Here is a 21,466-nt window from a genome sequence, read left to right as displayed (position 1 = left end):
CTCCTGGGGAGCCGGCTCTGCACGTCCTGCTTGGAGTCTTGCTGGAAGCCAGGCGCGCAGGGGGCTCGGAGCGCAGGGGGCGTCTTCCTCCAAAGGCCACGCCTCCGCCGGGGCGGGGTCAGAAGACGCTCTCCTGCCTCTTGAGGCAGGGCCGCCCCGCGCCCTGGGGCGCGTCGTCGCCGTGGCCAGCGGACGTGGAGCGCGCCGACAGCGTCCTGGCCGAGAAGAGGCTGTCCCTGCGCGTGTCCAGGCTGTCGGTGGGCAGGCGGCCGTAGCCCAGGTAGTCGCGCAGGCGCAGCTGGAACTCGCGCGAGGCGAAGTAGTAGACGAAGGGATCGAGGCAGTTGTTGAGGCAGCTGAGACAGAGCGTGAGCTTGTACACGTGGTAGTAGCTGCGGCCGAAGAAGAGCCGGCTGACCATGTGCACCAGCAGCACGAAGTTGTTGGGTGCGAAGCAGGTGACGAAGGCCAGCAGCACCACGGCCGCCAGGCACACGGCGCGCCGCCGCTGGCCGCGGCCCTGGCCGGCGGGCGCCTGCAGCAGCTTGGTGATGGTGGCCGTGTAGCAGGCCACGGTGACCACGAAGGGGATGAGGAAGAGGAGCACGAAGATGGTGAAGAGGAAGATGGCCCACATGGCCACGCTGGGCAGCATGGTCCACTTGAGCACGTCGAAGCAGGTGACGATGCCCAGCGCGTCCACGGCGTAGGTGAGGTCGGTGCGCGCCAGCGGGAAGAGCGCGGCCAGCAGCAGCAGCCAGGTGCCGGCGCAGGCAGCCACGGCGTAGCGGCGCCGGCGCCAGCGCGCAGAGCCCAGCGGGTAGACGACGCCCAGGAAGCGCTCGACGCTGATGCAGGTCATGGTCAGGATGCTGGAGTACATGTTGGCATAGAAGGCCACAGTGACCACGTTGCAGAGCAGCACGCCGAAGACCCAGTGGTGGCCGTTGCAGTGGTAGTAGATCTGGAAGGGCAGCACGCTGGCCAGCATGAGGTCCGTCACGCTCAGGTTGATCATGAAGATGACCGACGGCGACTTGGGCCCGATGTGGCGGCACAGCACCCACAGCGAGAAGAGGTTGCCCGGGATGCTCACCAGCGCCACCAGCGAGTAGACCACGGGCAGCGCCACCACGATGGCCCGGTTCTGCAGCATCTGCAGCGTGGCGTTGTCCGGGCCGGTCACGTTCATGTCCGCCAGGCCCATCATGCCCCGGGCGGCGCGCTCATCGTCGCAGGACGCGCACGGGCCTCGCTCGGGCTGCAAAGCAAGGGCGCATGATCAGGTGCACGGGTCAGGTGCCTGGGGTTAGGTGCATGGGCTTAGGTGCACGGGTCAGGTGCATGCGTTAGGTGTACAGGGCTAAGTGTATGGGGTTAGGTGCACGGGTTAGGTGCACGGGGTTAGGCGCACGGGGTTAGGTGCACAGATCAGTGCACGGGGTTAAGTGCCTGGGGTTAGGTGCATGGGTCAGGTGCCTGGAGTCAGGTGCATGGGTTAGGTGCACAGGGTTAGGTGTACGGGGTTAGGCGCACTGGGTTAGGTGTACGGGGTTAGGTGCACGGGTTAGGTGCATGGGGTTAGGATTAGATGCACAGGGTTAGGCGCACTGGGTTAGGTGTACGGGGTTAGGTGCACGGGTTAGGTGCATGGGGTTAGGATTAGATGCACAGGGTTAGGTGCACGGGGTAGGTGCACAGGGTTAGGCGCACTGGGTTAGGTGTACGGGGTTAGGTGCACGGGTTAGGTGCATGGGGTTAGGATTAGATGCACAGGGTTAGGTGCACGGGGTAGGTGCACAGGGTTAGACGCACAGGGTTAGGTGTACGGGGTTAGGTGCACGGGGTTAGGTGCACGGGTTAGGTGCATGGGGTTAGGATTAGATGCACAGGGTTAGGTGCCTGGGGTTAGATGCCTGGGGTTAGGTGCACGTGTCAGGTGCCTGGGGTTAGATGCCTGGGGTTAGGTGCCTGGGGTTAGGTGCATGGCCTTAGGTGCACGGGTTAGGATTAGATGCACAGGGTTAGGTGCACGGGGTAGGTGCACAGGGTTTGGTACACTGGGTTAGGCGTACAGGGTTAGGTGCACGGGTCAGGTGCATGGGTTAGGTGCACAGGGTTAGGTGTACGGGGTTAGGTGCACGGGTTAGGTGCACGGGGTTAGGTGCACGGGTTAGGTGCATGGGGTTAGGATTAGATGCACAGGGTTAGGTGCACGGGGTTAGGGTTACATGCACGGGTTTAGGTTCATGGGTCAGGTGAACGGGTTAGAGTCATGGTTAGCGTTAGGGTTAGGGTTACAGTTAGGGTACACAGGACAAGGGCCCTGCCTGCTCCTGGGGCAACAGAGGTCAGGATGCCAGAGCCCATTCTGGGACCACCCCCCTCCCTCCTTTCTCTCTCCCACTCTCCCTCCCTCCCTCCCTCTGGTTCCTCTCTTCCTCCTCTCTGTCTCCCTCCTTCGCTCCTTTCTGTCTGTCCATCTCCCGATTTCAGGCCTAATGCGTGGTACACACCACACCCTTGAGGCACAGGAAAAGAGCAGAGGAACGCCATGCCCGCCTCGTCAGAAGGGGCGAGGGCACAGGTATCCAGTGCCCCTTCCTCATGAGGCGCCACACGGGGTGGGGGGGGGCTCACAGGCGCCCAGAGGCCTGGCCCCCCGCCCGGGTCTGGCACCGAGGCCTCTGAACTCTGAACACCCAGCCCGGCCTTTGCTCCTCCCTTCTTTCTTTCTAGCTGGAAGTTTGGGGAGGGCATCATGAGGCACGGCGCGGTGGCTTCCGCATTGGGTCCATGAGGTAGCTTGGCCCGGCGACAGGATCTATAAAGCCACAGAGTGACGGGCCCTGAGAGCAACCTGTTTCCAAGCGCAGGAGAGGTTCTTGGGTCACCGCCCCCCCAGGGCAGGTGGCACCCCCCGAGGCTGGGGTTGGTTGGTCTGAGCCCGGTTCCTCATTGTCCCGGGGTAACAGGAAGGTCTCCCAGCTTTATCAGGGTGCTGGGTGGTCCTGGCTGCAGGTGCCTGACCACACAGGGGGCTGTGCTGCCAGCATCCGGTCCAGAGGGGAGGACTCTGTTGCCCCGGGACCGCCAATCACCCGGCATCTGGCCCTACCTGGCACCCCAATCTGGGGGCTGCCATCGGCAAATAGGAGCCCCGCAGGCTCTCCCTCCTCCCACCCCCAGAGTCCCTTTGGCAGAGACAGATTTTAAATCCCATAAAATCCCAGGGTCTGGGGCCCTAGCTCACGGAGAGGACGTGCTCAGCATGCACGGGGCCCTGGCTTCCATCCGGAGCCTCAAAACTAAGACAAACCCACTTTTTCTTTCTTTTCTATTAATGCGGCTTCTTGCCACTGAGCAACATCCCCAGCCCTGTTCCATTTTTTATTTTGAGATGGGCTCTTGCTAAGTTGCTGAGGCTGGCCTCACCCTTGCGATCCTCCTGTCTCAGCCTCCTGTGATTGTGCACCACAATCCCAGGCGTTGAAAGGCTGGCGGTTGAGGAAAGTGGGTACACGCCAAGATCGGGCACCCCTCAATCTGTCCGTGCGGCTCGCTAAGCGGAGGTCTCTGCTTAGGTTTTAGAAATGCAAACAGCGTCCCCAGGGTGGCCCCACCAGAGGGAAGGGGGACTGGGGATCGGAGCAGCCCCCAGACGCTTCCCGTAGGTGCTGGTGACACAGCAGAGGAGCTGTGGCACCTGGCTGGTGACAACGTTGCTATCTTGACTTTGCAAATTAGTTCCTGTCATCTTTTCCAGAGACTCTTTGGGGGGGGGGGCGGGTCACGCACTCTGCATAGATCGTAAGAGCAGAGGAAAACCCAGCCCGTGTCTCCTGGTCCCTGTGTACCCAGAGCCTCCCTTGGATGGGGGAGATTCCATCTGGGGTGGTGACCCCCGTGGTCAGTCTGTGTCCACCAGGTTCAGGGTGCTGTGAAGGTGTTTGCTGGGTGACTTACAGTTGACTTTAAATGGATGATCCTGGATGCTGAGGGTGGGCCTCGACCAATCAGTGGAAGGGCTGAAGATTGAAGTCTGAGGATTCCCCCCAGAGAAAGGAACCAGCCTGGGGTCCTGCCTGGGTTTCCAGCCTCCTGGCCCACCCTCAGTATTTAAGATGGGCCAGCCCCAGATCCCTGGAAACCAATCAGTCAATATGTCTGTCTGTCTAGACTCATGGGTCACCTATCCATCTGCCTCTGGCCTGTCTATGCACGTGGGCCTGTATCTCTCTAATGTCCACAATGCTCCTGTTCCTTCTGGATCTCCATCAATTATCTACTGACCAACACATCTCTGTGTCTGTCTATCCCTCTGTCACCTGCTGTCAGTCATCTGCGTATTCCTGTACCAACCCATCACCCGTTTCTCTGTTAACTCCTGTCTACATGCGCCCGTCTCTGCATCTGTTGGTCATCTCTCCATCGTCTGTCCATCTATAACCCATCGGAGGATCATCTCTGTGGACATCTGTCAATCATCTATCTGCATATCCATCCCCAATCTCCATAGCTCAGTCTCCGTGCATAGCCAAGGCCTTGAAGGACCAGAGACCACACGCTGACGATTCCTGGAGAAGACTTTCTGCCTCATCTGTCTGCAAATCAGCTCCTGCTGAGTCTCTCTCAGGTCTCAGACTGGACGGCGCTGGGGATCCACATACTGACTCCTTAAAACGCATTTCTCTCTGCCTGTGCACATAGGCCAGCACGTCTGCATGTGTCAACAGGTGTGCACGCCGCATGATACACGCCTCCTACTGCGTGTAAACGTGCCCGCGTTCGCATGTACGCATGCACGCTTATCCCAGTGCATGTCTGTGCAGGCATGTGTAGATACACAGGTGCATGCTCTTACATGCATCTGCGCGTGCACGCACACATTTATTCCACGGCGCATACGTCAGTACGTGCATGTGCAGAAACACACGCACATGCTCTTACATGCATCTGCTTTTCCCAGAACAGGTGGCCGCGGGTCCCCTCACCCTGCCGGAGGCTGCTCTGCGAGGCCCCGCTCCTGCCTCTGGCGGCCCTCCTGACTTCCTGCAGAGGTCGGGACCCGCCCAGGAGCGCCAGGGCGGAGCGAGGCGCAGAGGGACCCTCCCTGCGCGCATGGGGGGCGGGGAGCCCAAAGCCTTCCTGGGGCTCTTAGGAGTGGGTTTAGGGTCGGGTCAGGGGTCTCGACCTAACCTTAACCTCTGCCTCCGGGTGCTGGAGAAAAACACCTTCCCCCTTTAAAACAAGAAAGCGAAACCAAAGAATCCCCACCGCCACGACGGACGTGGCTTCTCAGTTTCGAGGTGGCGCCAGGGTTAAATATCCCCGCAGGGCCGCGTCTCCCCGTCCAGCAGGCTGAGCGCGGCACCCTGCATCCGGGTCCCCGGCAGCCCCGGGGGCGCCCTCCGCTCCCAGGACCCGCCTCAGGGACCGCAGGGCAACCGAGCCCCTCCGCCAGCAGCAGGCCCTTTGACCCTGGGCGCGGTCCTGGGAAGAAATCTATGGGCAGGAAGCACCTGCGCCCAGGTTGCCGACAGACCAACCGGCAGCCTTGAGGCTGCCTCACATTGTAAACTCCCATTTCCACCCGTGACGACCCCCACCCCCAACGCTACTGGTTCCTTGGGAGAAGACCTTCTAAGCCCGGCGCAGGGGTGCAGGCTTGTAATCCCAGCGGCTCAGGAGGCTGAGACAGGAGGATCGAAGTTGGAGGCCAGCCTCAGCAACTAAATGAGGCCCTAAGCAATTCAGTGAGACCTTGTCTCTAAGTAAAATATAAAAAGGGGTGGGGATGTGGTTGGGTGGTTAAGGGCTCCTGAGCTCAATGCCTGGTACCAAAAACAAAACAAACAACAAAACGTGTAGCCGAGTGCTGTGCAGAATTTCCTCCAGCCCATTTTAAAATGGCACAGAGTTTCAGTTTGAGGCGGAACTGGCTGCCAACCGTGTTCACCCAGGTGTGAATCCTACAGCAACTGGGGCCCCACTCACGGAGGATAGGAGGCCACCCTGGGCCTCAGGACACACCTGCAGGCCAGCTCCAAAGGTTCCCAAAGCAATAAATCCAGAGGGCAGGACCCAGGGACCACTTCTCTGGGGACAAAGGGCATGAGTTCAGATGCTTTTTCTTGTATCCAAAATGTGCCCAGGCAGGCTCAGTGGCACACACGCCTGCAATCCCGGCCACTCTGGAGGCTGAGGCAGAAGGATGGCCAGTCGGAGGCTAGCCTCAGCAATTTAGTAAAGCTCCAAGCAACTCAGCAAGACCGTGTCTCAAAATAAAAAATAAAAATAAAAAGGGTCTGGGATGTGGCTCGGTAGTAAAGAGGTCCTGGGTTCAATCCCCAGTTTAAAAAAAGGAAAGTATATATATATAGGCCCGTTGGGCTCTGGGAAAATACAGGGTGAAGTCGGAGGCCGCTCTCTCCGTTGCTGCGCGCAGAGCTGGGGATGCTACCAGCCCGGGTTTGTCGCCGTGCACGGGACACTTCCGCGACGTGCACATTTAAATACCACGCGCAGCTGAACCCGGGCCAGAGGCGCAGCGCAGGTGGGGCAAGAAAAGCTGCCGGCGCCTGCGGGCCCGCGCCGCCTCCTCCCCGCAGGCTCCCCGGTGCACCTGCGCTGGCTTGGGACCGAGTGGGCGGCCCCTGCGCCCCGGGCTCGGGTCCCCAGCGCTGGCTCTGCTCTGAGCGGTCCCCAGTGACCCGCAGGAGGGCGGCGCGCAGGGCCTGGGGCGCGCGCTACTCTGCAGGCGGCGAGCCAGGAAACCCTCGCCAACGGCCGCCGCTTCCCTGAAACGGGGCGCTTGCGGTTTGCGCCCCGCGGAGGCCCCGGCAGCGGGTGGAGATTTTATCCAACGAGCTCAACAGTTGCTGCGTCTGGGCCCCAGCCAGAGGCTCCCCAAGCGCAGCGCGGGCAGCGCCCGAGGCCCAGCGAGGAGGCCCGGTGAGCCTCGCCTGGCCCCCGCGAGCGTGGACCCCTGTTCTGATTTGCTTAAGAAACAGCCTCACGCGTCTCGATGTCCCACCACAGACTGTCGCCCGCTTGAGGTGCGCGGCCAGGGTGGCTTTTAACAAACCCACAGGGGAGCCGAACAAGCCAGCCCACAAGATTTTCATACCAATGGGGAGCCAGCCGTTCACCCGTGCACCCCGATCTCCCTGGGTCCCCTCAGCCTCTCACGGCTACTTAGCCACCATCTGTGTGATCTCACCTATTGGGAGGACAATTCATGTGACCAGAATTGCATCTGGCTTCTCCCAAGGAGCAACCCGCTTTCCAAGTCCATCCACCTCCAAGTAGGTGTCAGAAAGCCTTCCTTTTCATGGCTGAGTAATATTCCACCCCGCAGATGGACCACATCCCGTCTATCCATCGGCTGGTGGGTTTTCTCTGCTTCTTGGCCTGTGTGAGTGACTCCCCTTAGGATTTAAGTGGGACAAGCTCACAGTGAAGGACTGGCCTGCCTGGCGTCGGGGCTGGAGATGGTACCGAGGTCCTGGCGTGAGGAAAAGGCTGGAGACGCCATCATGGGGAGCAGGTGCACTGAGTCTGCACCTGTCGACGGTTGAGTTTCTCCTACAGTCACTCGGGTTGGCACAGCCTCTGCTGTGTTCTTCCCGCGCCTGGGGCCGCTGACGCCCTCCCGGCGATGCCCGGTGAGGAAGCCTAGGGCAGCCGAGCTCACACTGGCCACCAGGGCTGGCGACCTGGGGTTCCGGGAAGTCGCCGGGTCAGCAGACCAGAGCTGAGGGCTGAGCAGGTCTTCCTGGGCCCCCGGACTCTTCATCGGCTACACCAGGGTATCGGCGCTTATCCTCAGAGCCTTTGGTAAAGCGTCTAGTGACCTGGAAGAGTCCTTCACCTCCGTGCATCCTGGACAGTAACTGGACGGGGACTGGGCGAGTCTGGGCTGCTGTGACAGGTGTCCACACGCTCAGGGGCTGACAGAAAGGTGTCCTCCCCCAGCCCTGGAGGGTGAGGCTGGGACCAGAGGCTGAGCCCTCCACAGGCTCCAGGAGGCTCCTTCCTGCCTCTCCAGCTCCTGGGCTCCAGGTGGCCCTGGGCTGGTGGCACCAGCCCCCCAGCCTCTGCCTCCGTCTCCACGTGGCTCCTCCTCTGTGTCTGTGTCTCCTCTTCTGTCTCTTGTGAGGACACGGCCATGGCCTCAGGGCCACCTGACCAGGAGGGGCTCCTCTCAGGGCCCTGCACTCACTGCCTCTGCAGAGACCCTGTGTCCACACCAGGTCCCCTTCACAGGTTCTGGGTCCAGATGTGGCAGGACCAGCCTCTTCCCATGGTGTCCAGCTGCCTCCACAGGCTCCAGGAGGCAGGTGGAGACCTGCTGTCCCTAAAGCCAGTGCAGGAGCCCCTGAGGGCCTCTGCTGCAGGAGGTCAGGACTCTGCGCTGACCGTCACCTCACGCTGGTGGCTGATGGCGTGACCCTGCGTGTGGTGGTCACACAGGGAACCCGCAGGTCCACACCCGCACTGCAGCCGAGCAGGGAAGATTCGAAGGGCTTGGTTCCCCAGGGATTCCTCTGCCTGGGCAGAGCTGGTGGCCGTCACCTGCTGAATCGCACACCACCCTCTTCATTTCTACCCCCCTTCTGGACGGCCGTCGGGGCTCCTAGGAACGTGGATTTTGACCCCAGTCCTAAGCCTACACGATCAGTGGCACAGCAGGACCGCGCATATCATATCCCACACGTGCAGGATCAAGTTCACACACGTCTCACTGTGTGTGTGTCTATGTGTCTGTGTGAATATAGGATCTAGGCGATTAAATAACGTGCGGATCGCGGTTCAGACGCACTAATCCCATCACCTTGACCATATGCCATTTATTATAATCACTGAAACTACTATCTACCTACATACGCCAGGTACGCATATTTACACACATATTTGTTGAGTTTATGTGATATACTAATATCATGTTGCATTTTATATACATTTTTTTTATACCAGGGACCGAACTCAGGGGCCCTCGACCCCTGAGCCCCCTCCCCGGCCCTATTTTGCAGTTCCTTTAGACACAGGGTCTCCCTGAGTGGCTCAGAGCCTCGCTTTGGCGGAGGCTGACTCTGAACTCCTGATCCTCCTGCCTCAGCCGCTGGGGTGACAGGTGTGAGTCTCCACGCCCGGCTGGTCTATAATTTCCATACACGCGATATTTATGCTTCATGCCTGTATTGTGCATATGGCTATTTTATTTGCTTCGTCTTTCATATGGTCATTAGAGCTCCATCAAACTAAAAATCGATACTTGTATGCGTGGAGAGGACAAAATGTAGAGTCCACACACTGTGACTGGATATGCACGGATGCCTTACGTTGCATATTGTATGATCATATGTGCTGTCAGATAAAATGACGCAGGTCACGTGCGCATGAATCGGGTATATAAACTGTCTGTCTGAATTATATCATATGTAACCTTTTGATAATGCATGCAATTACATATGCACGGATTATACGGATCACACGGATCATGTGTAGACCTACATATGCATGATTTATAACATGAAATGCAAATTACATACATATGCTATGCTAGGCGTTTTACATCGTGTGGTGTTTTTATCCATAGGAACGTGTTACGGGTCTCACATGCACATTATCGACACGCCAGGCACCTACATTTTGCAATGCAGGCCTCACGGGTGTGGCCGGCAGTGGGTCACAGGGACACAGTGCTGCCTGCCTGCGTGGTTCGCCCGCATACCTGCGGGAATAATGCTTTCTCGCCTCTGGCTTTGGAAGGTGCAGACGGGTCACAAGACCTTTGCTAGGAAGGCGGGAGCTGACCGGCCCTGGGGCCCCCAGGAGAGACCACGACACGCCCCACCCCCAGGTGGCTGTGATCGAAGGAAGGACAGGGACCAGGAGAAAGACGAACCCAGTGTGCAGGGACCAATGGTGCGACCAATTGGCCCCGTGGACCCTCCAGTATCCCCACCCCAGAGAGAGCTGAGCCTGGATTTCTCGGCAGCCCTGTTCACAGTAGCCAAAGGGTGGACAGCCCACGGATGGACGGATACCCAGAGGTGCCCTCTGCACAGTGGAATATTACTCAGCCAGGAAGAGGAACGTGAAGCTGTCACCTGCTACCACATCCATGGACCTCGGGGGACAAGCCGTTGAGCCAGAGAAGCCAGACCCTCAGGGACACTGTGGGGCCCTGTTGTCCATGATTTTCGCAGAGCAGACAAGCCCACAGGGACAGGCAGGGGACTCACGGTGGCTGCCTGTTGGGGCAGGAGATTGGGGAGTGTCTAATGGGGATGGGGTCTCCGCTTGGGGTCCTGAGAATGTTCCAGAACTTGATAGGGTGGCCGCTCAACGTGCCCCTGGGTCGTCCGCCTTAGAGAGTCGGATTTTGGGTTCTCGATAAAAGCAGCGGCCAGTCACTGGGCGGGAAGGACGTCCGCGTCTGCTCTGGGCTGTGGCCTCCTGGCTGCCCGCTCACCCCGAGTCCGGAACCCCAGGGAGCTTCCTCGGGACCGGGCAGCCTCCAAGCCCAGCCTCCGCCTCGGGGGATCTAACTGCGGCCCTGGGGCTGCCCGGCGACCTCACGCCCAGGTCCCCGCGGATGGATCCCGCGGCCCCGCCTCGCTGGGCGGGCAGGGAGGTCAAGCCGGGCCCGGAGGCTGCGCAGGGAGGCCCTGGTTCCCTCCCGTGTCCAGCCGCCTCTCTTCCGATGACCGGGACGGGCAGGGCGGAGGGTCCCGCGGTCCTGGCAGCGAGCACGTTGGAAGGGCCTGACCCGGAGTCGCCCGGGCTCCCGCTCCCTCCTCTCGTCCCGGCTCGGCCATCTGTCCAGCCGCCGCCTGGGCAGCCCGGCCACCTTCCGGGCACTACCTGGGGGCCGGCGAGGGCAGCTGCCGGGGCGGGGACGAGCCAGGAGGCCGACGAGCCTGGGACTCAGCCCGGGAGGCCACGCTGCAGAGACCCCGGGACAGGACGGGGACACCTCCCGGCTGGGCCTCGGGTGCTGACCTCGGTCGCCGCTCTGCTGGGCACCGTCCCCACCGCCCCGGGATCGCTCGGGGTCCCTCCTGGACCTTGATCCTCAGCTCTCCACCGCAGGCAGCCCCTCAGGGCGTCCGCACCCGGCAGGACCCTCCTGCTCTCCCTCGCCCAGGTGGCCCCGCTGCCCAGACCCCTGGTGTGATCGACCCCTGACCAGCAGCTCCAGCCTTACATTTTTTTTTTAAATTTGGAGACACGGTCTCACTAAATTGCTTAGGACCTTAGGTTGCAGAGGCTGGCCTCCAAGGTGCGATCCTCCAGCCTCAGCCGCCCTGGCCGCTGGAATGACAGGCGCGCAGCGCTGCACTCGGCAAAACTAACCGTATTTGTTTAGAATCTTACAACAGATAAATGGAAAGCAAGCAGTGGCCACCTCACCCGGCAGGGCCCGGAGGGAAGAGGCGAACCCATGGGCGCCAGGCAGGGCATTCTCCACAGCCTGAGTGGACGGAGGAGCGAATTCGGAAATGTAAATGGAGGAAGGGCAAGAGGCCCATGCGGATTCGAGCTCCTGGATCCAGCCATGCCTGAAGCTGCTACCTGAGTCTGAACTGTCCCGGTTGGACAGTCTCCACGTGTCCCCGAGCTGGGTCAGGTCTGGTTTCTCTTGGTGGCCACCGAGGGAGTCGGGCCGCACGTCCCTGTCCCCGAGAGGACAGAACGGTCCCAGTTTCCCAGGCCGACGACTATGGGCCACTACCATGGGAACCACAGTCACCGATTCCTCTCTGCACAGCGGTAAAGAGGTGAGAGGCGGGTCCCGACCCTCTGGAAAGGGAACCGCCCGCGTCCCTCAGCTCTGAGCCCCGATTTCCTCATCAGGAAGGCTGGCGGGGATGTGTCCCCGTGGCATTTCCAAGTTCCCAGAGATGGAGGGGCCCCTGGACGCTGGCCGGCCCCGCTGAGCCCCCTGCCCACGCCGGGTGGGGACCAGGTGCACCCTCCCCTCCGGCCCAGACGGAAAACCAAAAGCAAAAGACAGGTGTCCCTGCCAGTCGCTATGCGAGGCACCTCCTTCCTCCCTGCTCCTTGGGATGTGCCCGATCAGCCCCATTTGCTGAGAAGTCGGCACATCCCCTGCCCACACGCACTGAGGTCCCCCGACTCACGGTGGCCGGCGGTGGGCTGTGATCCTGGCTTGTCTGAATGTCCCCGAGGTGGACCCAGGGTCCTCAGGGACCGGCCTCCCAGCTCCGGCCGAGGCCGTGGGTTTGCAGGGAGCTCTGCCCAGCGAGAACGTCCCAGCGCTGCAGAGCCACCGGCTTCTGTCCCCCGAGGGGTGGCAGAGTGGACGCCAGCCCCCGGGCCCCCCGCAGGCCGAGGGAACGGCCACCTGTGATGTGCAATCGAACTGACTGCACGGGGGTTACGGAAGCTGGAGCCGCAGCAGCAGCAGCAGCTGGGCAGGTTCCTCTTCCTCAGCCGAGCGCCGCGGGAGCCGCCCGGGGATTTTGACAGGGGTTTTTTGTTTTGTTTTAAATGCGTTTTTAACATGATTTTAGAACGTGAGTCTCACCTCCGTGTATTCAGACGTGCCTGTGTGCGGAGAGGGGTCTTTACAGAGGTGACTGAGGTGCAGTGAGGTCCCCAGGGTGGCCCTGACCCCAGGACCTTGGGACATGCCTGTGTGCGGAGAGGGGTCTTTACAGAGGTGACTGAGGGGCAGTGAGGTCCCCAGGGTGGCCCTGACCCCAGGACCTTGGGACATGCCTGTGTGCGGAGAGGGGTCTTTACAGAGGTGACTGAGGGGCAGTGAGGTCCCCAGGGTGGCCCTGACCCCAGGACCTTGGGACATGCCTGTGTGCGGAGAGGGGTCTTTACAGAGGTGACTGAGGGGCAGTGAGGTCCCCAGGGTGGCCCTGACCCCAGGACCTTGGGACATGCCTGTGTGCGGAGAGGGGTCTTTACAGAGGTGACTGAGGGGCAGTGAGGTCCCCAGGGTGGCCCTGACCCCAGGACCTTGGGACATGCCTGTGTGCGGAGAGGGGTCTTTACAGAGGTGACTGAGGTGCAGTGAGGTCCCCAGGGGGGTCCTGACCCCAGGACCTTGGGACATGCCTGTGTGTGGAGAGGGGTCTTTACAGAGGTGACTGAGGTGCAGTGAGATCCCCAGGGTGGCCCTGACCCCAGGACCTTGGGACATGCCTGTGTGTGGAGAGGGGTCTTTACAGAGGTGACTGAGGTGCAGTGAGGTCCCCAGGGTGGCCCTGACCCCAGGACCTTGGGACATGCCTGTGTGTGGAGAGGGGTCTTTACAGAGGTGACTGAGGTGCAGTGAGGTCCCCAGGGTGGCCCTGACCCCAGGACCTTGGGACATGCCTGTGTGTGGAGAGGGGTCTTTACAGAGGTGACTGAGGTGCAGTGAGGTCCCCAGGTGCCCTTTGAACATCAGCATGGGTTTCCCCGCCTCTCGTCCCCCGAGGGCACCGAGGCTGAGGCCCTGGAGGATGGTACTGCGAGGACCGTGGGCGTGTGGACGTCCCTTTGGTGTGTGGCTCTCGTTTCCTTTTCTATTGATGCCCCCGAGTGCATGTGCATGTGGACCGCCATGGAATATTAGTCAGCCACGAACAAGCAGAATATTACTAGGCCATGAACAAGAACCAATGCAGAAAGGATGGGGAACTGAAGGGTGTTATGTTAAGAAAAACAAGCCGGGCCCTGAGGAACAAGCCCTGCAGCCTTTCTTCCATAGGTGGACGCTCAAATTAAGGCCTGGGGTTCCCGGAAGTAAAAAAAAGTGGGGCCCCGAGCTGCCTCCCTCTGGGGGCTCTGGGGACAAGCCTGGTCTTGGCTTTTCCTTGGCGGGGGCCCCGCCTGTCATGCATAAAGCCAGCGGCATCTGCTGCAGCCTCTGGTCCTGTCTGTCCTGCCTCGGGCCCCTCCGCCACCCCTGGTGACCACCTTGAGTCCCGGCTGTCCCCCATCTCAAGACCCCGGTCACTTCTGTGAAGACCTGCAGCTCCCCAGGGAAACCTGCTCCTGGGTTCTGGAGCTTTTCCGGGAGGAAGGAACCATGTGGTTTCCACAGGGCGTGGGGACGCGCGGCCCCGGGGCGCCTCCCAGGGAAGAGCCGGGTGAGGCCCAGCCTCCAGGAGGTTCTAAAGCCTCGCGGGTCCAGGGACGGGAGTGCCCAGGAGCCTCCCAAGCTCCTGAGATGGTGCAGAAGGTCCGCGTTTATCCTCCCAGCTGGACACTCATGACATGTCCCCTCTCCCGGGCGAACGACTGGGTTGGGTCCCCAATAAAAACCGTGACCTGGAAATGGGCAGGGCGGAGCCAGTGACGAAGACCCCAGGCCACCCACTGCACACGGCAGCCCAGCGCAGGTGAGGGGGCGCGTGTGACCCAGGATCCCACCCCGAGCGCGTTGCCAACGCACCCGCCAAGCAAACGGGTGCTCAGAACAGCCGCCGCGGCCGAGCGCAGGACACGACCGTCCAACGCGGATTTCAGAACAAAGTGTCCAATGTCCAACCCGATGGGCGGGGTCAAGGGTGAAACCCCCGAGGTCATGGTGTGTGCGTTTGCGATCTCGCAAGGTCAGAAAAAAAAAAATGGAAACAAATCCTGCCAGGTGCCTTGGCGTCTGCTGTCATCTCGGTCATTGGGGAGTCTGGGGCAGGAGGATGGCAAGTTGGAGGCCTACTTAGTGAGGCCATGAGCAACCTATGAGGTCTGGTCTCAAAATTAATTTTTTTTTTTTTAAAAAGGACTGGGGATGTGGCTCAGGGGTTAAGCACCCCTGGGTTCCCTCCCCAGGACCAGAAAAGCAATAGAAAAACAAGAAAAAAAAAAAAAAAAAGAAAGAAAAAAGAGGAAGAAAACAAATATTCACCAAAAAAAAAAAAAAAAAACTTAAATCAAACCATTGCAATCCGTCGGACCACGTGTGTACCCAGAAGTTGTCGGGCTGCCGTGTTCCGCGGTCATTTGTGTTTTTTTTTTTCTGTTTTGGAGACTGGGTATGCGTGCGGCACATGGAATATTATGCAGCCTTGAAAAAGGAAGGAGATTCTGACGCCTGCTAAGGCCTGCAGTGACCTTGTGCACAGCATGCTGAGTGACCTGAGCCCTTCGCAAAAGGACAAAGGCTGCGGGATCCCACTTGCACAAGGTTCCTAAAATCACCGAGAGGAGAAGAGCATAGGCGAAGGTAGGAGAGCCAGCCAGGAGATGCTGGTGGCCGGGGCTGGCCGGGCAGCGCAGAGAAGTCACCTCCAAACGCCCGGGTCACTGAGGGCGCCCCATCTGTTCCCCAAACCCTTTGGTGCTGCGTCCAGTTCAGGAGCGGCTGGCGCGGTTGACGGACAGCCCCGTCGCCCGCCGGCCTTTTCCTGAACCAGCTCAGCGTCCCTCCCCGAGTGCGGGCAACCGCCCGGACAGCCGCCTGGACAGCAAGGACCCCTGGGCTCTGTGCGGACGATGGTGGGGTCCTCACGTCCACGCCGAGGAGCCCCGGAGGGCGTGTCCCCTCACGCTGGCACGGTCTGCAGGGACCCGGGGGTTTCCGGGGACGTGGGATCTTCATGATGCAGACAAGGCGGGTCCCCAGCTGGTCACCGCCCGCGGGGGACGCCCTGGACCTTGGGAAGCCGCTTCCGGGCCACCCTGGGTGGTCTTCCCGGGCGCTGGGCAGCCTGGGGCCGCCCGAATCTCACTCCCGCCCGGGAGCTGGGGGTTTTCAGCCCTGACCTTTCCCCGGGGGCCCCGGGCCACCGTCCCGCCTGGCACCTGAGGCTCCCGGGGCTCCGGGGAGAGTCCCGGGTCCCGCCCGGGGCTGTGTCTGTCCGTCAGTCCAGGGACGGGCCTCGGGTCCAGGGGGCGCCCGTTTTTGCACAGCTGAGCCCCAGCGGATGCGCACAGTGGCCAAGGGCCCCGAGTCCTTGCTTTTCTGCGGTTGCGCCCTGGGCGCGCTCGTGGGGGACACTTGGTGCATTTGGTGCAGGAAGATGGACAGTAAAGCAGCCGCGACCATCCCCCGCGCTGGGAGCCGCGCAGATGCGGCCTCCTCCCTCCTCCCTCCTCCCTCTCGCTCTCGCTCTTATTTCTCTGCGGATTCTTCGCAGCGTCTGCACAGGATTCTTGAAGATTCTCCTTCCCTCCAGGCTGGAGCGTCCGCCCCGCTCCCCAGAGCGGAAGCGCTTTGCAGCCTCTCTTCAGCCTTCCGAAATCCCAGCCTCTCTTCTCTTGGACTCCGGGCCTCTTTTTAGAGCCACTTCTACGGCGACGGTCCCTCTCCAAACCCAGGTTCCTACCACCGCCTGACTGACTGACAGCTGGGGTTGGGGGTCGGCTTGAGCTGGCCCCAGGGACGGTCCCCAGTCCCGACAGGAGGGAGTGGACCCGGGCGAGAGTTCGTCATGCTCCTCACGCCGGCAGGCAGCTGAGCACTGGTTCCTTCTTTCTGGAAATTTCCATTTAAGAGCATTGACCTGCGGGTCAACCTGGGTGACCCAAACTGGGGACAAGAAAGGGGAACTGAATTTGGAAGTCAAGTCCACTCTGGCTTTGCTCGGGGTGGGACCACGTCCCCGGAGAGGGGTGCACAGGAGGATGGGGTTGTTCACCTGAGACGCTGCGTGACCCCAACGTGACCCCAATGGCTCCCACTGCTCATATGCTGTCAATCACCAGGACCGGGCCCTGCTGGGAACCGGTTCCTCTTTCTTGTCCCCCTCTGGGTCCCTGGCTACTTCCCCTACGCAGGCCCAGCCAGAGGGTTTCATGCTTGTGACCACGTAGAAAATATTTGTCCCCAATCTGCAGGTTCTGAGGGACAGTCCCTGCTCCAGCTGACCCACCAGCAGGCAGTGACCACTGGCCAGCAAACTCTACGCCGAGGCCTGTGGTGTTGGGTTGAGTGTCCCCCAAATGCACGGCCACAGCCTGACACCTGAGAGCTGTGACGGGACCTGGTGTGGACACAGGGTCTCTGCAGGGGCAGTGAGTGCAGGACCCTGAGAGGAGCCCCTCCTGGTCAGGTGGCCCTGAGGCCATGGCCGTGTCCTCACAAGAGACAGAAGAGGAGCCACGTGGAGACGGAGGCAGAGGCTGGAGGGCTGGGGCCACCAGCCCAGGGCCACCTGGAGCCCAGGAGCTGGAGAGGCGGGAAGGAGCCTCCTGGAGCCCGTGGAGGCAGCTGGACTCCATGGGAAGAGGCTGGTCCTGTCCACATCTTGACCCAGAACCTGTGCAGGGGACCTGGTGTGGACACGGGGTCTCTGCAGAGGCAGCGAGTGCAGGACCCTGAGAGGAGCTCCTCCTGGTCAGGTGGCCCTGAGGCCATGGCCGTGTCCTCACAAGAGACAGAACAGGAGACACAGACACGGAGGAGGAGCCACGTGGAGACGGAGGCAGAGGCTGGAGGGCTATCTTCATTTATAAAGGATGTGAGCTATTTCCAAAGTGCTGTGAGTGTCGCTACTTAAACTAAAAAATAAAGCCTGGTGTGTCCCTGTTTTAGAGGGACCTCGGAGACGCGGGTGGGTCTGCTTTCTCTTCCCACCGTGCATGTGCTGCTCCAGGAAGCAGCCGTCTTCTAAGACGTGGAGACGACACGATTCCCTTCTCTCCCTGAACTCCTCTTCATTTCCTCCTTTTCCTGGTGTCATTAGACCCACACCTGAGTCTGTGATCAACCAGCTCCTCCGACTCAGGAAAAGAAACCAGGTGGGTGTGGACATCTTATCAGCTGGCCCACTTCCTGTCACTGCAAGGTCTGTGCGCTCAGAGATGTCGCATTAGGAGGGATCCACAGTCGGAACGGAGCAGAGAAACGCAAGCGTGCTCACCCCTACCTGCCCGCTGCCTATTCACCAAGAACAAAGGGTGGGGTGCACAGAGGACAGACAAGGAACGGACGGAAGGCTGGCTAGAGAGATGACGGACACATAGCAGATGGCAGGTGCAGAGAGAGTGAAGTAGGGTGGATGGACGGATGGATGGATGGACGGATGGATGGATGGATGGATGGGTGGATGGGTGGGTGGATGGATGGATGGATGGACGGATGGATGGATGGATGGATGGGTGGATGGGTGGGTGGATAGATGGATGGGTGGATGGACGGATGGATGGATGGACGGATGGGTGGATGGATGGATGGATGGACGGATGGGTGGATGGATGGATGGATGGGTGGATGGATGGGTGGATTGGTGGATGGATGGACGGATGGGTGGATGGATGGATGGATGGGTGGATGGATGGGTGGATTGGTGGATGGAATGATGGATGGATGGATGGGTGGGTGGATGGGTGGGTGGATGGATGGGTGGGTGGATGGATGGATGGATGGATGGGTGGATGGATGGATGGGTGGATGGATGGATGGGTGGATGAATGGATGGATGGATGGATGGGTGGGTGGATGGGTGGGTGGGTGGATGGGTGGATGGATGGGTGGGTGGGTGGATGGGTGGATGGATGGGTGGGTGGGTGGATGGGTGGGTGGGTGGGTGGATGGATGGGTGGATGGATGGGTGGATGGATGGGGGGATGGATGGGTGGATGGATGCCTGGATGGAAGATAGAAGAGTGATCGGTCATGATAGAAATGGAACCGACAGATGGCACAGTGACAGTAGGTAGATGATGGATGGCTGGATCGGGCATGGGGTGAACTTGAGATACAGCCCACTTGGGTGCTGCCGCCCCTGGCGACCCCAGGAGCTGGCTGAGGCCTCGCAGTGCAGACAAGGTGCCCCAGGCGGAGGCTTCGTGGGCCCATGGACCCCCTACTTCTAGGCCCTTGAAACCCCTCCTATGTCAGCACACCCCCTGCCTGTGAGCTCAGTGAGAAGGTTCTAGAAGGAGGGCAGCCAGTGGCAGGTGGCAAGATGGGGATGTGGGACACGTCCCAGGGGCACCGTGTCCAGCTTAGTGACGGGTCCACCCGGCTGGAGTCTTCGAGGTCTCCTCTTCCCTGAAGCCCGGGACCCTCCCACGTGCCAGGCAGGAAGCAGCCGCCTCACGGGCACCGTGAGCTGGACGGGGTCCTGCAGGAGCCCAGACCCTGGTGCAGGACTTCGTCTGCCAGCCGAGCCTGTGTCCCTGATTCATGGTGGACGGTGGGGAGCTCCGCGCCCTCCTGCTCCGGAGCCGTCAGACCTGAGGGTGTCGCAGGGAGGTCCCTGACCTGCCCGGCTGGCTCCTGGGGCTGCTCAGCCTGGCCTCTCGCTTCACCTGCCGCTGTCCAGCTTCTCTAGTTTTCTGTTTCTCTGAGCCTTGGTGGCTGGTCCCACAGGCCTGAGCTGGCCGGTGACAGCTTGGCTGCGGTCACTGCAGAGCCCAGCACAGCAGGCAGAGCCCTAGGGTTCAGGGAGGCACCCAGCCCGGAGGCGGCTTTACCTCAGGACACCTTGGCACCACACAGTGGACCCAGAGTTCTGGTCAGCATTATTGAGGGTCCCCCAGGAACAGGCCCTGGTGTCCCCCAAAGTTCAGGGCGATTGCTCAGGAGAGGTGGTTAGTGGTGTTCCTTAACCAGGTCAGGGTCAGAGAAAGGGTCAGCACCTCGGGTGACTTTCATTTCCTCTCACAGGTCAGTGGACAACGTCTAGAACTGCTGCTCACTCATTCAGCAGGGAGTGGGGCTGCTCCTGGCCCCTGCTGTGTGGAGCCCAGAGATGCTGCTCCACAGCCTGCAGTGCACAGCACAGCCCAGCACAGAGAACCTCCAGCCCTGGATGCCACAGTGCAGAGAAAACCTGCAGGACAGAGTCTCTACCTATCATCTGTCCATCCACCTGTCATCCATCCATCTATCTATCTATCTATCTATCTATCTATCTATCTATCTGTCATCTACCACTTCTGTCTATCTAGGTGGCTGTCACACCCTGGGTGGGGCTGCTCCTGGCTCCTGGTGTGTGGAGCTCAGAGAGGCTGCTCCACAGCCTGCAGTGCACAGCACATCCCAGCACAGAGACCCCCAGCCCCAGATGCCACAGTGCAGAGAAAACCTGCTGGAGACACCGGTCTCTGTGTGACTTATCACCCAAATGCATCTGCCTTTCTGTCAGCCCTGTGTCTATTATTAATTTGTACCTATCCTTCACAGTCACCATCAACTGACTATCTCTATTTGTCATTTATCACCTTTATGTAAATATCTATGTCTGTCACTGACGCGGTTTCGTGGATGATGGGAAATACAAAACCAGTATCACCAGAACTAGCAGGTGCCTCAAAACTGTCACGTGGCAAGGGTGCTTAAAATAGCAGCGCTCTCGGGGCAGCGGACTGGCTTGTGTCCTCTACACTTGAACACGTCACTGTCAAAGTCCGGATCCTTCTAGAACTCTGCCAGCACAGTCTTCTGTGGGTGTCTGGGGCTGCAAACAAAGTCTCACAAACTGGCTGATTGAAAAGAGATGTGTCCTCTCCCAGCCTGGAGGGCAGGGGCTGGGACCAGTGTCACAGGGCTGCTCCCTCCACGGGCTCCAGGAGGCTCCTTCCTGCCTCTCCAGCTCCTGGGCTCCAGGCAGCCCTGGGCTGGTGGCCCCAGCCCTCCAGCCTCTGCCTCCGTCTCCACGTGGCTCCTCCTCTGTGTCTGTGTCTCCTCTTCTGTCTCTTGTGAGGACACGGCCATGGCCTCAGGGCCACCCTGACCAGGAGGAGCTCCTCTCAGGGTCCTGCACTCACTGCTTCTGCAGAGACCCTGTGTCCACACCAGGTCCCCTTCACAGCCTCTGCTGTCGCGATGTGGTCATATCTCTTGCACAGGCCGTGGCTCCCCTGTGCCCAGTTCCTGCTGGGGTCTCTGGGGCCACTGGGGGATGACCACTGAGAACGGACCTGGCCCTTGGCACACTGGCCTGCGTGTCAGGGGACAGCATTGCTTTGGGGCCGGGAGTTGGTGGGTGTTGAGCTGCTCACTAGGGCCGGGTCCTCTGAGGTCAAGTGAAGGGTGAGCCTGACCTTGCATGGACGGGGGCCCCAAGGAGCGACGCTGGGGCACCACCCAGCTCCTGCCCCCATCCATGCCCAGATGCCCTCTGGCCAGCACCCCTCCGCTGCTGGGGGATGATTCTAAGGCGCAGGAAGGGCGTCCTCCGCCGGGTGCTTGAAATCAAGATCGATTTCGGTGGCTAAAGAGGACGCGCAGCCAAGCGCCCCGCTGGGCTTGCGCCCCGCAACGTGTTCCCCGCATGGAACACAGGGCCGCGGAAGGTTCCAGGGCTGGGAAGAGCCCTGCCCCGGCCCGAGACCCAGAAACCGGGACCGCGGAAGGTTCTAAGGGTGGGGACCAAATCCGCAGGCGTCCCCTAGTCCTCTCCAGTCCCCCTCGCATGCCCCGCGGGCCCGTCTCCTCCCCAGTGTGACATCTCCCGGGGTGACTGACACGGATCTACGGTTCTGGGCAATTGCACAATTGCAGAGGGTCCAGCGGAGCAGAATCAAGGCCACCCCCGGGGGA

General features: G+C 60.5%; 1 protein-coding gene and 1 long non-coding RNA gene across 7 annotated transcripts in view; one reads left to right on the top strand and one right to left on the bottom strand.

Annotated features, from left to right (window-relative positions):
- The window catches only part of P2RY8 (P2Y receptor family member 8), a 27,620-nt gene continuing 6,154 nt past the window's right edge, over positions 1–21,466 (bottom strand). For 2 of the 6 annotated variants that reach the window (XM_079124999.1, XM_079124998.1), the window contains one exon: positions 1–1,261. In XM_079124999.1, coding sequence (XP_078981125.1) covers positions 119–1,210 — 1,092 coding nt within the window. In that variant the 5' untranslated portion in view covers positions 1,211–1,261 and the 3' untranslated portion in view covers positions 1–118. The other 4 variants (XM_079125001.1, XM_079125000.1, XM_079125002.1 and 1 more) reach the window with 4 other exon arrangements.
- LOC306651988 overlaps positions 17,065–21,466 on the top strand; it is a 51,836-nt gene continuing 47,434 nt past the window's right edge. Inside the window, exon 1 of the long non-coding RNA XR_013761285.1 lies at positions 17,065–17,316. This is a non-coding gene — a long non-coding RNA (uncharacterized lncRNA). The remainder of the gene's footprint in view (positions 17,317–21,466) is intronic.

Source organism: Sciurus vulgaris, assembly GCF_902686455.1.
Source record: "Sciurus vulgaris genome assembly, chromosome: X".
Taxonomy (NCBI): Eukaryota; Metazoa; Chordata; class Mammalia; order Rodentia; family Sciuridae; genus Sciurus; species Sciurus vulgaris.
The sequence above is the reverse complement of the archived record's forward strand: the minus strand, read 5'-3'. Positions and strand labels throughout refer to the sequence as shown.